The sequence below is a fragment of the Xenopus tropicalis genome, chromosome 1 (assembly GCF_000004195.4).
Source record: "Xenopus tropicalis strain Nigerian chromosome 1, UCB_Xtro_10.0, whole genome shotgun sequence".
In the NCBI taxonomy this organism is placed as follows: domain Eukaryota; kingdom Metazoa; phylum Chordata; class Amphibia; order Anura; family Pipidae; genus Xenopus; species Xenopus tropicalis.
In genome coordinates this window covers 198,565,148-198,580,308 of record NC_030677.2, presented here as the reverse complement: position 1 = coordinate 198,580,308, position 15,161 = coordinate 198,565,148, and the positions used below count along the sequence as shown (strand labels likewise).

The 15,161-nt window shown below is 39.0% G+C and overlaps 1 protein-coding gene across 3 annotated transcripts in view; it reads left to right on the top strand.

Annotated features, from left to right (window-relative positions):
- Window positions 1–15,161, top strand: part of spef2 (sperm flagellar 2) — a 107,461-nt gene that overhangs the window by 65,995 nt on the left and 26,305 nt on the right. For all 3 annotated transcript variants that reach the window (XM_031894702.1, XM_031894707.1, XM_031894698.1), the window contains exons 30-35: window positions 2,165–2,394; window positions 3,003–3,109; window positions 3,638–3,820; window positions 7,645–7,737; window positions 8,087–8,260; window positions 8,588–8,782. In XM_031894702.1, coding sequence (XP_031750562.1) covers window positions 2,165–2,394; window positions 3,003–3,109; window positions 3,638–3,820; window positions 7,645–7,737; window positions 8,087–8,260; window positions 8,588–8,782 — 982 coding nt within the window. The remainder of the gene's footprint in view (window positions 1–2,164; window positions 2,395–3,002; window positions 3,110–3,637; window positions 3,821–7,644; window positions 7,738–8,086; window positions 8,261–8,587; window positions 8,783–15,161) is intronic.

Genomic DNA, 15,161 nt, shown 5'->3' with positions numbered 1-15,161 from the left:
AAAGTGAATTTTACCAGCAGGATTTTGCATTTCATTTGTCACACACAAGCAGCATAGGGTGTGTGTGCCATACTCTTCCTGCCCTATGCTACCTGTATGTGCCATAGTCTGCCTGCCCTACACTGCCTGTGTGTGCCATACTCTGCCTGCCCTATGCTGCCTGTGTGTTCCATACTCTGCCAGCTCTATGCTGCCTGTGTGTGCCATACTCTGCCTGCCCTTTGCTGCCTGTGTGTGCCATGCTCTGCCTGCCCTATGCTGCCTGTGTGTGCCATACTCTGCCTGCCCTACCCTGCCTGTGTGTGCCATATTCTGCCTGCCCTATGCTGCCTGTGTGTGCCATACTCTGCCTGCCTTATGCTGCCTGTGTGTGCCATACTCTGCCTGCCCTATGCTGCCTGTGTGTGCCATACTCTGCCTGCCCTATGCTGCCTGTGTGTGCCATATTCTGCCTGCCCTTTGCTGCCTGTAGTAGGTGAACCTGGAAGAGGTTTTTTCTGGGAGTTTGCTAGTAGGTAGAAATAGCCGTTTAATGGTCCCTAAGGTGTGTAATTATGTACTGGGGGTTGCTGTGCTATCCACAGGGCAGGAGGAGGCATATGGATTTAAGGGTGTGTCTTAATATGACATAATATAATTCTTTCACATATGAATGATGGTTGATATCCCCGTAGTGAGCACCAACCATTTGGGTTTTTGCTGCGCTACCACCACCAGTTGTAATGTAGCTGCTATCTTGCTGACTTTCCATTGTTCTGCTGACTGGCTCCTGGAGGGGGGAAAGGAAGGGGGTGATATCACTCAAACTTGCAGCGCAGCAGTAAAGAGTGACTGACATATATCAGAGTACAAGTCACATGGCTGAGGACACTTGGGAAACTAAGATTATGGCTAGCCGCATGTCGAATTTCAATATTAAGTATAACAAAATCTGTTTGCTCTTTTAAAAAAAACAATTTCAAAGCAGGATTCTGCTGGAGGGGCTCTATTTACCGATACGTTAAAAAAAAAAAAAAAGTTACAAGTTAATATGCAAAAATTTGCTATGATAGAACCCCCCAAAGTATTTTGTGCAAAGAAGTTACCCCAAAAAACTAGGGTTACCAGATCATTTGAATATTCATGTCTTGTAGATTGTAAGCTCTTTTGGGCAGGGCCCTCTTCACCTCTTGTATCGGTTATTGATTGCTTTATATGTTACTCTGTATGTCCAATGTATGAAACCCACTTATTGTACAGCGCTGCGGGATATGTTGGCGCTTTATAAATAAATGTTAATAATAATAATAATAAATACATGTTGCAGGGCAGCACTGATTGCATTTAAAATAATCTGTACTCAGTTCAGCCCTGCCAGCTGATCACTACTCACCTTACATAAATCAGTAGGAACTCTTCTCACTCTGCACAAGTTTCTCTTGCATGTAACATTCCTATTGATAATGTGGATGTGCAGCCAGTCTCTAATGAGGCAAATGGCAGGCTCTGTCACTTCCTAGACAACTGCCCAAGTACTGAGTATGTTGCAGACTACACTGATTCCCAAGCAGCAGGGGTGGGCCAAGCCAACCGGGCGCCCTGGGCAACCTGGTCAGCCACCACGCCAATGCGCGATGCGATGGGTCATTGCCCCCGCCGCTAATGACAAAGAAGGAAGACTAGGGGTAGGCAGGAGAGGCTTCTGTATGGTGCCCCCTAATCGTTGCACCCTAGGCAGCTGCCTCTTCTGCCTGCCCCTAGTTCCGGCCCTGAGGGCAGGTATGGCCATTTCCAGAGCAATGTGCAGGGGAGAGGCAGTTAGAGTTGGACCACCCCTCCCCTGGAAGTCTCCCCCAGGTAGTCAGTAAACTCCTACAGGGGCAGGCAGAAAAACATGGAGTTGCTCATGATTAGTGGACCCTATAAAAAAACTGAATCTGTATAGGAACAGTTACTGGGTGAAAGGAAGGGGTAAAAGTAATGTGAAGGATGCCACGTGGATTTTCTTTAATTAAGATACAGTTACTTTGAATTTGGCCCTTTTCTCTATTGAAACTGGATATGTACATATATGATCATTGCTGCACAGGGTTGTACCTGAATATCTGTCCTAAAGGCAAATAAGCGCTGTATAACGATAATAACCATGGTGCTATCTCTGAACCTACATGTTCTCTCTTTCCAGCGTGGAGCAACTCATCCATATTGCTCGTCACCATATTGAAACGGGCACCAAAATAAAGTATCAGCTTGTCCTGGAGAATACAGATTTCTACATTAATTCAGATGTACAAGTGGTGCCCGATCCTCCGCCACCTTCTCGCCCTCCTGCAGTAGAGATATCAGCCAATGCGACACTGACTGTCGCTCAGCTCCACAGATTATACCAGCAGTTTGCTCAGATCGCTCCTGAAGGTACCATATCAATGGGTCTCATTGGTAGAGCACAGACAGGTGACTGCTCAGGGAATAACAACCTTAGAGTCGGTACTCACAGACATTGTTGCCTAATGGCACAGATACTGTACATGAATGCTCAGCAATCAACTCAAAATAGCTGTGTTATAGCAGCACAGACTGTAAGGCAGGGATCCCCAACCAGTGGCTCCGGGGCAACATGTTGCTCCCCAACCCCTTGGGTGTTGCTCTCAGTGCCCCCAAACCAGGGAGTTATTTTTGAATTCCTGACTTGGGGGCAAGTTTTGGTTGAATAAAAACAAGATTTACTTCCAAATAAAGCCTGTAGGGATATCTCATAGGAGACTGGAAATAAATGGATGGGTTGGCATCTCTGAGAGAGGTTTGTTTATGGCCCCTTGGCAGCCCAGGTGCTTTAGGAGTTTTTATGATATAATACTTTTTATATAAAACATGCACTGCACAAATGCAGTTTATTGGGTATTCAGCTTCTGCATGAAAAGAGTTGGATTTGAGCTGGATCATAGGCCCAATAAGACAAATTCATAAATAAAGTTAAAAATGGCACAATATTGTCTTACTAACTATTATTTATCTTTAAACAGGACTAATATCCAATAAAACGTTTATCGATATTCTCCTGGATATTACATCAGCGAGACTTGGAAACGATGCCCTCCCTGATTCGTGGATGCAGCTTACACTTCCAGAGGTAGGAGGATTAAATGGATGCTCTGCCTCTCACTCTCATATTAAAGAATCTCACCAAACTGGAATATATATATCAGTAAATATTGCCCTTTTACATCCTTTCCCTTGAGCCGCCATTTAGTGATGGGCTGTGTGCTCCCTCAGAGATCAGCTGACAGGAAATAATGCAGCTCTAACTGTAACAGGAAGTAGTGTGGGAGTAAAAGGCAGAACTCTGCCCATTCATTGGCTGATGGGGCCTAGCATGTATGTGTGCCTTGGCTTGTGTGCACTGTGAATCCTATGATCCCACGGGGCGGCCCTTAGTACATAAAATGCCAGTTTGCTATTTAGGATTACCCAATGGCACATACTACTAAAAAAGTATATTTATATGAAAATGGGTTATTTAGATGAAGCAGGGTTTACATATGAGCTGTTTATGCAATATATTTTTATAGAGACATATTGTTTGGGGTATAGTTTTCCTTTAAAAATAAGACATTGTTTGACTGGGAAGCATCAGTGATTATTCCCCCCTCTGTTCCAGATAAAAGAAATGACATCTGAATTATCTCAGAACTCTGATGTGGTAAACTGGCGCCTATTCCTGCTGTCAGCATCTCTGCCATGGCCGTACCCCTCCGTAACGCAGCTTCTCAGCACTCTGCAGAGCTTCAAGGCTGTGGATCATAATGGCTGCGGCACACTAACCCACGAAGGTTTCAGTCAGGTAAATATTCACTAAATAGATTTTTTTAAACATAAACTCAACTAAACTATATTTAAACTGAATTTGACCGATAGTTAGAGACTAAATTAGATAAACGAAATTAGATAGACAGATAGATAGATAGATAGATAGATAGATAGATAGATAGATGGATACATTTAGGTTATAAGCCTTGCAAGTAGGGATCTCTCCTTATTGTATCTTTTATCCTTTTTTCTCTGTAATAATAAAACAGTACCTGTACTTGATTCCAACTAAGATATAATTACCTCCTTATTGGGGGCACAACAGCCCTATTGGGTTTATTTAATGGTTAAATGATTCCCTTTTCTCTGTAATAATAAAACAGTACCTGTACTTGATCCCAACTAAGATATAATTACCCCTTATTGGGGGCAGAACAGCCCTATTGGGTTTATTTAATGGTTAAATGATTCCCTTTTCTCTGTAATAATAAAACAGTACCTGTACTTGATCCCAACTAAGATATAATTACCCCTTATTGGGGCAGAACAGCCCTATTGGGTTTATTTCATGGTTAAATGATTCCCTTTTCTCTGTAATAATAAAACAGTACCTGTACTTGATCCCAACTAAGATATAATTACCCCTTATTGGGGCAGAACAGCCCTATTGGGTTTATTTCATGGTTAAATGATTCCCTTTTCTCTGTAATAATAAAACAGTACCTGTACTTGATCCCAACTAAGATATAATTACCCCTTATTGGGGGCAGAACAGCCCTATTGGGTTTATTTCAGGGTTAAATGATTCCCTTTTCTCTGTAATAATAAAACAGTACCTGTACTTGATCCCAACTAAGATATAATTACCCCTTATTGGGGCAGAACAGCCCTATTGGGTTTATTTAATGGTTAAATCTGTCTATACATCTGAGGAGCCAGATAATGAAGGCTTCCCTTGTAATATACCCAGTGCTAGTAATTTAGCTACTGACGCATGGGTCACTCGGGAGGAAATTCAAAAGAGACTTGAACATGTAAAGGTAAACAAAGGTCCAGGGCCGGATGGGATTCATCCCAGGGTATTAAATGAGCTGAGGGCTGTGATTGCCAAACCTCTTCACTTAATTTTTCAGGATTCATTGAGGTCTGGCATGGTGCCAAGAGACTGGCGGATTGCTAATGTGGTGCCGTTATTTAAAAAGGGATCCCGTTCTCAGCCTGAAAACTATAGGCCTGTTAGTCTGACATCAGTAGTAGGAAAACTTTTGGAAGGGGTAATAAGGGATAGGGTACTTGAATACATTGCAGTTCACAATACTATTAGTTTGTGCCAGCATGGTTTTATGCGTAACAGATCTTGCCAGACTAATTTAGTCGCCTTTTATGAGGAGGTGAGTAGGAACCTTGATGCTGGAATGGCAGTTGATGTCATCTACTTGGACTTGCTAAAGCGTTTGATACAGTACCTCACAGAAGGTTAATGATCAAATTAAGGAATATTGGCCTAGAACATAATATTTGTAATTGGATAGAGAACTGGCTGAAGGATAGAGTACAAAGAGTGGTGGTAAATGGAACATTTTCTAATTGGGCCAGTGTGGTTAGTGGAGTACCGCAGGGGTCAGTCCTTGGGCCTTTGCTTTTTAACTTGTTTATTAATGACCTGGAGGTGGGCATAGACAGTACTGTTTCTATTTTTGCTGATGACACAAAATTGTGCAAAACTATAAGTTCCATGCAGGATGCTGCCGCTTTGCAGAGCGATTTGACAAAATTAGAAAACTGGGCAGCAAACTGGAAAATGAGGTTCAATGTTGATAAGTGCAAAGTTATGCACTTTGGTAGAAATAATATAAACGCAAACTATCTACTGAATGGTAGTGTGTTGGGGGTTTCCTTAATGGAGAAGGATCTGGGGGTTTTTGTTGATAACAAGTTGTCTAATTCCAGGCAGTGTCTGTGGCTACTAAAGCAAATAAAGTGCTGTCTTGTATAAAAAAGGGCATTGACTCAAGGGATGAGAACATAATTTTGCCCCTTTATAGGTCCCTGGTAAGGCCTCACCTTGAGTATGGGGGGCAGTTTTGGGCTCCAGTCCTTAAGAAGGATATTAATGAGCTGGAGAGAGTGCAGAGACTGACACTAAACTGGTAAAGGGGATGGAAGGGTTAAACTATGAGGTGAGACTGTCAGGGTTGGGGTTGTTTTCTCTGGAAAAGAGGCGCTTGCGAGGGGACATGATTACTCTGTACAAGTACATTAGAGGGGATTATAGGCAGATGGGGGATGTTCTTTTTTCCCATAAAAACAATCAGCGCACCAGAGGTCACCCCTTTAGATTAGAGGAACGGAGCTTCCATTTGAAGCAGCGTAGGGGGTTCCTCACGGTGAGGGCAGTGAGGTTATGGAATGCCCTTCCTAGTGATGGGGTAATGGCAGATTATGTTAATGCCTTTAAGAGGGGCCTGGATGAGTTCTTGATCAATCAGAATATCCAAGGCTATTGTGATACTAATATCTACAGTTAGTATTACTGGTTGTATTTATAGTTTATGTATGTGAGTGTATAGATTGGTAGGTGTGGGTTAGGTGTGCTGGGTTTACTTGGATGGGTTGAACTTGATGGACACTGGTCTTTTTTCAACCCTATGTAACTATGTAAATTATTTTCTAAAGGTAAATCTAAAGGTATGGAGATCTAAATTACAGAAAGACCCCTTATCTGGAAACCCCCAGGTCCCAAAAATTGTGGATAATAGATCATATACATGTATGTTATTGGAAATCAATTGTACTTGGTACTTAATGCTTATGGGAGAGAAGCAGATTTCTGTTAGAGAACCGACTAGATATACATTACTGCTAGTGCCACATGATTTATCTTACATATTTTGTGATAAAAGGAGCCATGACTGTTTCTAAATGAGTGTACAGGTATGGGACTTGTTATGCTCAGGACCTGGGGTTTTCCAGATAAGGGATCTTTCTGTAATTTGGATCTTCATACATTAAGTTTACTGAAAAATAATTTAACCATGAAATAAACCCAATAGGGCTGTTCTGCCCCCAATAAGGGGTAATTATATCTTAGTTGGGATCAAGTACAGGTACTGTTTTATTATTACAGAGAAAAGGGAATCATTTAACCATTAAATAAACCCAATGGGGCTGTTCTGCCCCAATAAGGGGTAATTATATCTTAGTTGGGATCAAGTACAGGTACTGTTTTATTATTACAGAGAAAAGGGAATCATTTAACCATTAAATAAACCCAATAGGACTGTTCTGCCCCAATAAGGGGTAATTATATCTTAGTTGGGATCAAGTACAGGTACTGTTTTATTATTACAGAGAAAAGGGAATCATTTAAACATGAAATAAACCCAATAGGGCTGTTCTGCCCCCAATAAGGGGTAATTATATCTTAGTTGGGATCAAGTACAGGTACTGTTTTATTATTACAGAGAAAAGGGAATCATTTAACCATTAAATAAACCCAATAGGACTGTTCTGCCCCAATAAGGGGTAATTATATCTTAGTTGGGTCAAGTACAGGTACTGTTTTATTATTACAGAGAAAAGGGAATCATTTAACCATTAAATAAACCCAATAGGGCTGTTCTGCCCCCAATAAGGGGTAATTATATCTTAGTTGGGATCAAGTGCAGGTACTGTTTAATTTTTAAAAATGATTTCATTTTTCTCTGTAATAATAAGAGTAATTTGCTATAGCAGATAGCCTTCCCGTAATTTGGAACTTTCTGGATAACGGATCCGATACCTGAAAATGCTGAAACCATGCTTTTGATACGAGTGCTATATTTGTAATTTCTACTGATCATGTGTTTATTATATAAGGCTGAGCTGTGGTTTCATGGAAATGCAGAGGAACCTGTCCCTGAAAATCCCACAGAGCCTTTGCCATTTAACAGACCGGCCCATCTAATAAAGGTAAGTGGAATTCTGCCACCCATTGGTAGGTCCGGGGACATCAGTGCCAGGGGTGACTGCTGTATGGGGATCTCAGTTGTGCTTAGTATTGTGGGGCAGTTATCCATATGGTAATACTGAGTGGGGAGGGTTGGGGGCAGTTATCCATATGGTAATACTGAGTGGGGAGGGTTGGGGGCAGTTATCCATATGGTAATACTGAGTGGGGAGGGTTGGGGGCAGTTATCCATATGGTAATACTGAGTGGGGAGGGTTGGGGGCAGTTATCCATATGGTAATACTGAGTGGGGAGGGTTGGGGGCAGTTGTGCCGAAGATAAAAGAAAATTTCCTTTTTTTTTCTCATTTAGTATTTCTTTGACTTGTTTGCTGACCCCCGGGGAATCCCCCCCCAGCTGAATTACACAGAGATGCTGCTGTATTTTGCCTCACACCCCGACCCTATGGAAGGCTTCTATCGGGCGCTGAGTGTTACGGCGGGGAAGCCTATTCTGAAGGCACCAGGAAATAATGTTTTGCTTGAGGTAAATATAATCACTTGCTCTATTTGTATCCACAGTAGGGAGCCACGGAATCCGCATTCGCTTCAGGAATCAGACAAGATTTGGGCGACTCCATGTGCCTGGCCAAACCCAATCTGGCCAATATTTAACCCTTCCCAATCCTAATTAGCATATCCTAATTCGGATTTGTTTCTGGATTCTGCAGAATCCATCAGGGTGGGTTTGGAGGTTCTGCCAAACCCAATAAAGTGGGTTCCGTGCATCCCTATTTACAATATTCCGTAGGTACCGGTAACAGCCAGGGTATATAATCATGGCTGTGTGTGTATTTAGTGTCTGTGTGTTTAGTCTCTCCCAGCAATGGAGGCCATTCAGCAGATGAAAGAACCAATCAGCAGCAATGACACAGTGGGGACACGAGGCTTGGGAAAGGCAGCGGTCACATTACATGAAGTGGTGAGAGTGCTGCAGCACGCTGCTGGGACGGGTGAAGATAACCATAGGTTTTGCCTGGAAGAAAATGGCAGGAACAATATTTATAAGGTACTTTTACCTTTGTCTCATGAAAACAAGAGATAAATGCATTATATAGTGATACTGACACTGAAAAGCTACTCTTCAGTATATTAATTAAAGTTCCCTATAGGCCATGTGGATCATTTGCCACTGATTGGGCTGCTTTTGTAAGTAATTGTTACCTGAAGTTCCTAAACCCGACTGTTTTGCCAACCTGACTGTCCCTTACATAGTTACATAGTTACATAGTTACATAGGGTTGAAAAAATACCATTGTCCATCAAGTTCAACCCATCCGAGTAAACCCAGCACACAACCTATACTAACCAATCTATACACTCACATACATAAACTATATATACAACCAGTAATACTAACTGTAGATATTAGTATCACAATAGCCTTGGATATTCTGCTTGTTCAAGAACTCATCCAGGCCCCTCTTATAGGCACTAACAGAGTCTGCCATTACCCCATCACTAGGAAGGGCATTCCCCAACCTCACTGCCCTCACCGTGAGGAACCCCCTACGCTGCTTCAAATGGAAGCTCCGTTCCTCTAATCTAAAGGGGGGGCCTCTGGTGCGTTGATTGTTTTTATGGGAAAAAAGAACATCCCCCAACTGCCTATAATCCCCTCTAATGTACTTGTACAGAGTAATCATGTCCCCTCGCAAGCGCCTCTTTTCCAGAGAAAACAACCCCAACCCTGACAGTCTCACCTCATAGCTTAACCCTTCCATCCCCTTTACCAGTTTAGTTGCAGTCTCTGCACTCTCTCCAGCTCATTAATATCCTTTTTAAGGACTGGAGCCCAAAACTGCACTGCATACTCAAGGTGAGGCCTTACCAGGGACCTATAAAGGGGCAAAATTATGTTCTCATCCCTTGAGTCAATGCCCTTTTTTATACAAGACAGGCACCTTCTCAGCCTGTCAGTTATAGCTTCTAATGCTAATGGCCTCCTGCTGCACAAATATGGCCGCCCCCTCATAGAGGAACATGGGGGATCAGATAGGGAATGTAAAACAACTGGGCAAATACATTTATGGCAAAATGATAAATATCATGCGAAGCCAGCATTATGATAGATACAAAAATACAATATGATAAGAAAAGGCTTCATTTCTGGTGTCAGTGTCTCTTTAGAAACATGTCATGGGGCTCAGTTCCATTCCAGGGCTCATTAAAAGAATTCAATATCCCAAAGCTGCTCGTTTTTCCAAGAACTGGGCCCAACCTACAGACCAGAGCCTTACAGTGATTGGCTGCCCATTCCCTTGGGAAACCTGCCCTGTATGGCTGCAGCATTATTGCACTTACAGGGGACCCTGCGCTGTTCCTCTTAAGCAGCAACTCAGCGTGGCCCTTGGGTAATACTCACACTCTGTAAATCTGCATGTGTATGTTTTATACTGTAGGGTAAATCACTGCAGTGCCAGAAATGAAACTGCCCCCACACACACACAGGCTTTATCAGCTGCTTATTTATCAACTCTACAAATCACTGCAGCTCACTTAAAGGAGAAATTCACTTTAGTATATCAATGATAAGCAGCTTCCAAACTAGCACACTAGTTGCTAGGGTAATTGAACTCTAGGAACTGGATAGCAGACCCACAACTTAAAGGAATCCTGTCATGGGAAAACATGTTTGTTTCAAAATGCATGTATTTCCCATGGGGTTAGCCATATTCTTCATTTCCCAGGGTGCCACAGCCATGTGACCTGTGCCCTGATAAACTTCAGTCACACTTTACTGCTGCGCTGCAAGTTGGAGTGATATCCCCCCCCCCTCCCAGCAGCCGATCAGCAGAACAATGGGAAGGGAGCAAGATAGCAGCTCCCAGTAGGTATCAGAATAGCACTCAATAGTAAGAAATCCAAGTCTGGCTTGGGACTCCTCCAGTTACATGGGAGTAGGAGAAACAATAGGTTAGCTGAAAGCAGTTCTAATGGGTAGCGCTGGCTGAAAGCTCAGACTAAGGCACAATGCACTGAGATGGCGCCTACACACCAATATTACAGCTACAAATACACTTGTTGGTTCAGGAATAAAAATGTAAATGACAGAGTGAATTATTTGCTATGTAACAGTGTCATTTAGAAACAAAAAGTACCCCATAAATATCACGACAGTATCCCTTTAAATCTAAATACTTCAAGGGTCACAAAGAACAAGAAACAAATCTCCTTTGCAAACTTCCCCTTTCAATTCTGGTATTACAGATACAGTATTACAGATACAGTATTACAGATACAGTATTACAGATACAGATACAGTATTACAGATACAGTATTACAGATACAGATACAGTATTACAGATACAGATACAGTATTACAGATACAGTATTACAGATACAGTATTACAGATACAGTATTACAGATACAGATACAGTATTACAGATACAGTATTACAGATACAGTATTACAGATACAGATACAGTATTACAGATACAGTATTACAGATACAGTATTACAGATACAGATACAGTATTACAGATACAGATACAGTATTACAGATACAGATACAGTATTACAGATACAGTATTACAGATACAGTATTACAGATACAGTATTACAGTATTACAGATACAGTATTACAGATACAGTATTACAGATACAGATACAGTATTACAGATACAGATACAGTATTACAGATACAGATACAGTATTACAGATACAGTATTACAGATACAGATACAGTATTACAGATACAGTATTACAGATACAGTATTACAGATACAGATACAGTATTACAGATACAGACACAGTATTACAGATATAGTATTACAGATACAGTATTACAGATACAGTATTACAGATAGATACAGTATTACAGATAGATACAGTATTACAGATACAGATACAGTATTACAGATACAGATACCGTATTACAGATACCGTATTACAGATACCGTATTACAGATACCGTATTACAGATACCGTATTACAGATACAGTATTACAGATACAGATACAGTATTACAGATACAGATACAGTATTACAGATACAGATACAGTATTACAGATACAGTATTACAGATACAGATACAGTATTACAGATACAGTATTACAGATACAGTATTACAGATACAGATACAGTATTACAGATACAGACACAGTATTACAGATATAGTATTACAGATACAGTATTACAGATAGATACAGTATTACAGATAGATACAGTATTACAGATACAGTATTACAGATACAGATACAGTATTACAGATACCGTATTACAGATACCGTATTACAGATACCGTATTACAGATACCGTATTACAGATACAGTATTACAGATACAGTATTACAGATACAGTATTACAGATACAGATACAGTATTACAGATACAGATACAGTATTACAGATACTGTATCTATCTGTAATACTGTATCTGTAATACTGTATCTGTAATACTGTATCTGTATCTGTAATACTGTATCTGTATCTGTAATACTGTATCTGTAATACTGTATCTGTAATACTGTATCTGTAATACGGTATCTGTATCTGTAATACTGTATCTATCTGTAATACTGTATCTGTAATACTGTATTACAGATACAGATACAGTATTACAGATACAGATACAGTATTACAGATACAGATACAGTATTACAGATACAGATACAGTATTACAGATACAGTATTACAGATACAGTATTACAGATACAGTATTACGGATACAGTATTACGGATACAGTATTACAGATACAGATACAGTATTACAGATACAGTATTACGGATACAGATACAGTATTACAGATACAGTATTACGGATACAGATACAGTATTACAGATACAGTATTACAGATACCGTATTACAGATACAGATACAGTATTACAGATACAGATACAGTATTACAGATAGATACAGTATTAGAGATACAGATACAGTATTACAGATAGATACAGTATTACAGATAGATACAGTATTACAGATACCGTATTACAGATACCGTATTACAGATACAGTATTACAGATACAGATACAGTATTACAGATACAGTATTACAGATACAGTATTACAGATACAGTATTACAGATACAGATACAGTATTACAGATACAGATACAGTATTACAGATACAGTATTACGGATACAGTGTTACTTATACAGTATTACAGATACATATTACAGATACAGTATTACGGATACAGATACAGTATTACAGATACAGTATTACAGATACAGATACAGTATTACAGATACAGTATTACAGATACAGTATTACAGATACAGATACAGTATTACAGATACAGTATTACAGATACAGATACAGTATTACAGATACAGATACAGATACAGTATTACAGATACAGATACAGTATTACAGATACAGTATTACAGATACAGTATTACAGATACAGTATTACAGATACAGATACAGTATTACAGATACAGTATTACAGATACAGTATTACAGATACAGTATTACAGATACAGTATTAAGATACAGATACAGTATTACAGATACAGATACAGTATTACAGATACAGATACAGTATTACAGATACAGTAAATTACAGATACAGTTACAGATACAGATACAGTATTACAGATACAGTATTACAGATACAGATACAGTATTACAGATACAGATACAGTATTACAGATACAGTATTACAGATACAGTATTACAGATACAGATACAGTATTACAGATACAGATACAGATACAGTATTACAGATACAGATACAGTATTACAGATACAGTATTACAGATACAGTATTACAGATACAGTATTACAGATACAGTATTACAGATACAGTATTACAGATACAGATACAGTATTACAGATACAGTATTACAGATACAGATACAGTATTACAGATACAGTATTACAGAATTACAGATACAGTATTACGGATACAGATACAGTATTACGGATACAGTATTACAGATACAGTATTACAGATACAGTATTACAGATACAGTATTACAGATACAGATACAGTATTACAGATACAGATACAGTATTACAGATACAGATACAGTATTACAGATACAGTATTACAGATACAGTATTACAGATACAGTATTACAGTATTACAGATACAGTATTACAGATACAGTATTACAGATACAGTATTACAGATACAGTATTACGGATACAGTATTACAGATACAGTATTACGGATACAGATACAGTATTACAGATACAGATACAGTATACAGTATTACAGATACAGATACAGTATTACAGATACAGTATTACAGATACAGTATTACAGATACAGTATTACAGATAGATACCGTATTACAGATACCGTATTACAGATACCGTATTACAGATACCGTATTACAGATACCGTATTACAGATACCGTATTACAGATACAGTATTACAGATACAGTATTACAGATAGATACAGTATTACAGATACAGATACCGTATTACAGATACCGTATTACAGATACCGTATTACAGATACCGTATTACAGATACAGATACAGTATTACAGATACAGTATTACAGATACAGTATTACAGATACAGACACAGTATTACAGATATAGTATTACAGATACAGTATTACAGATAGATACAGTATTACAGATAGATACAGTATTACAGATACAGATACAGTATTACAGATACAGATACAGTATTACAGATACAGATACAGTATTACAGATACCGTATTACAGATACCGTATTACAGATACAGATACAGTATTACAGATACAGTATTACAGATACAGTATTACAGATACAGATACAGTATTACAGATACAGATACAGTATTACAGATACAGATACAGTATTACAGATACAGTATTACAGATACAGTATTACAGATACAGTATTACAGATACAGTATTACGGATACAGTATTACAGATACAGTATTACGGATACAGATACAGTATTACAGATACAGATACAGTATTACAGATACAGATACAGTATTACAGATACAGTATTACAGATACAGATACAGTATTACAGATACAGTATTACAGATACAGTATTACAGATACAGTATTACAGATACAGATACAGTATTACAGATACAGATACAGTATTACAGATACAGTATTACAGATACAGATACAGTATTACAGATACAGTATTACAGATACAGTATTACAGATACAGATACAGTATTACAGATACAGACACAGTATTACAGATATAGTATTACAGATACAGTATTACAGATAGATACAGTATTACCAGTAATACAGATAATACAGTATTACAGATACAGTATACAGATACAGATACAGTATTACAGATACCGTATTACAGATACCGTATTACAGATACCGTATTACGAATACAGTATTACAGATACAGTATTACAGATACAGTATTAACAGATACAGATACAGTATTACAGATACAGATACAGTATTACAGATACTGTATCTATCTGTAATACTGTATCTGTAATACTGTAT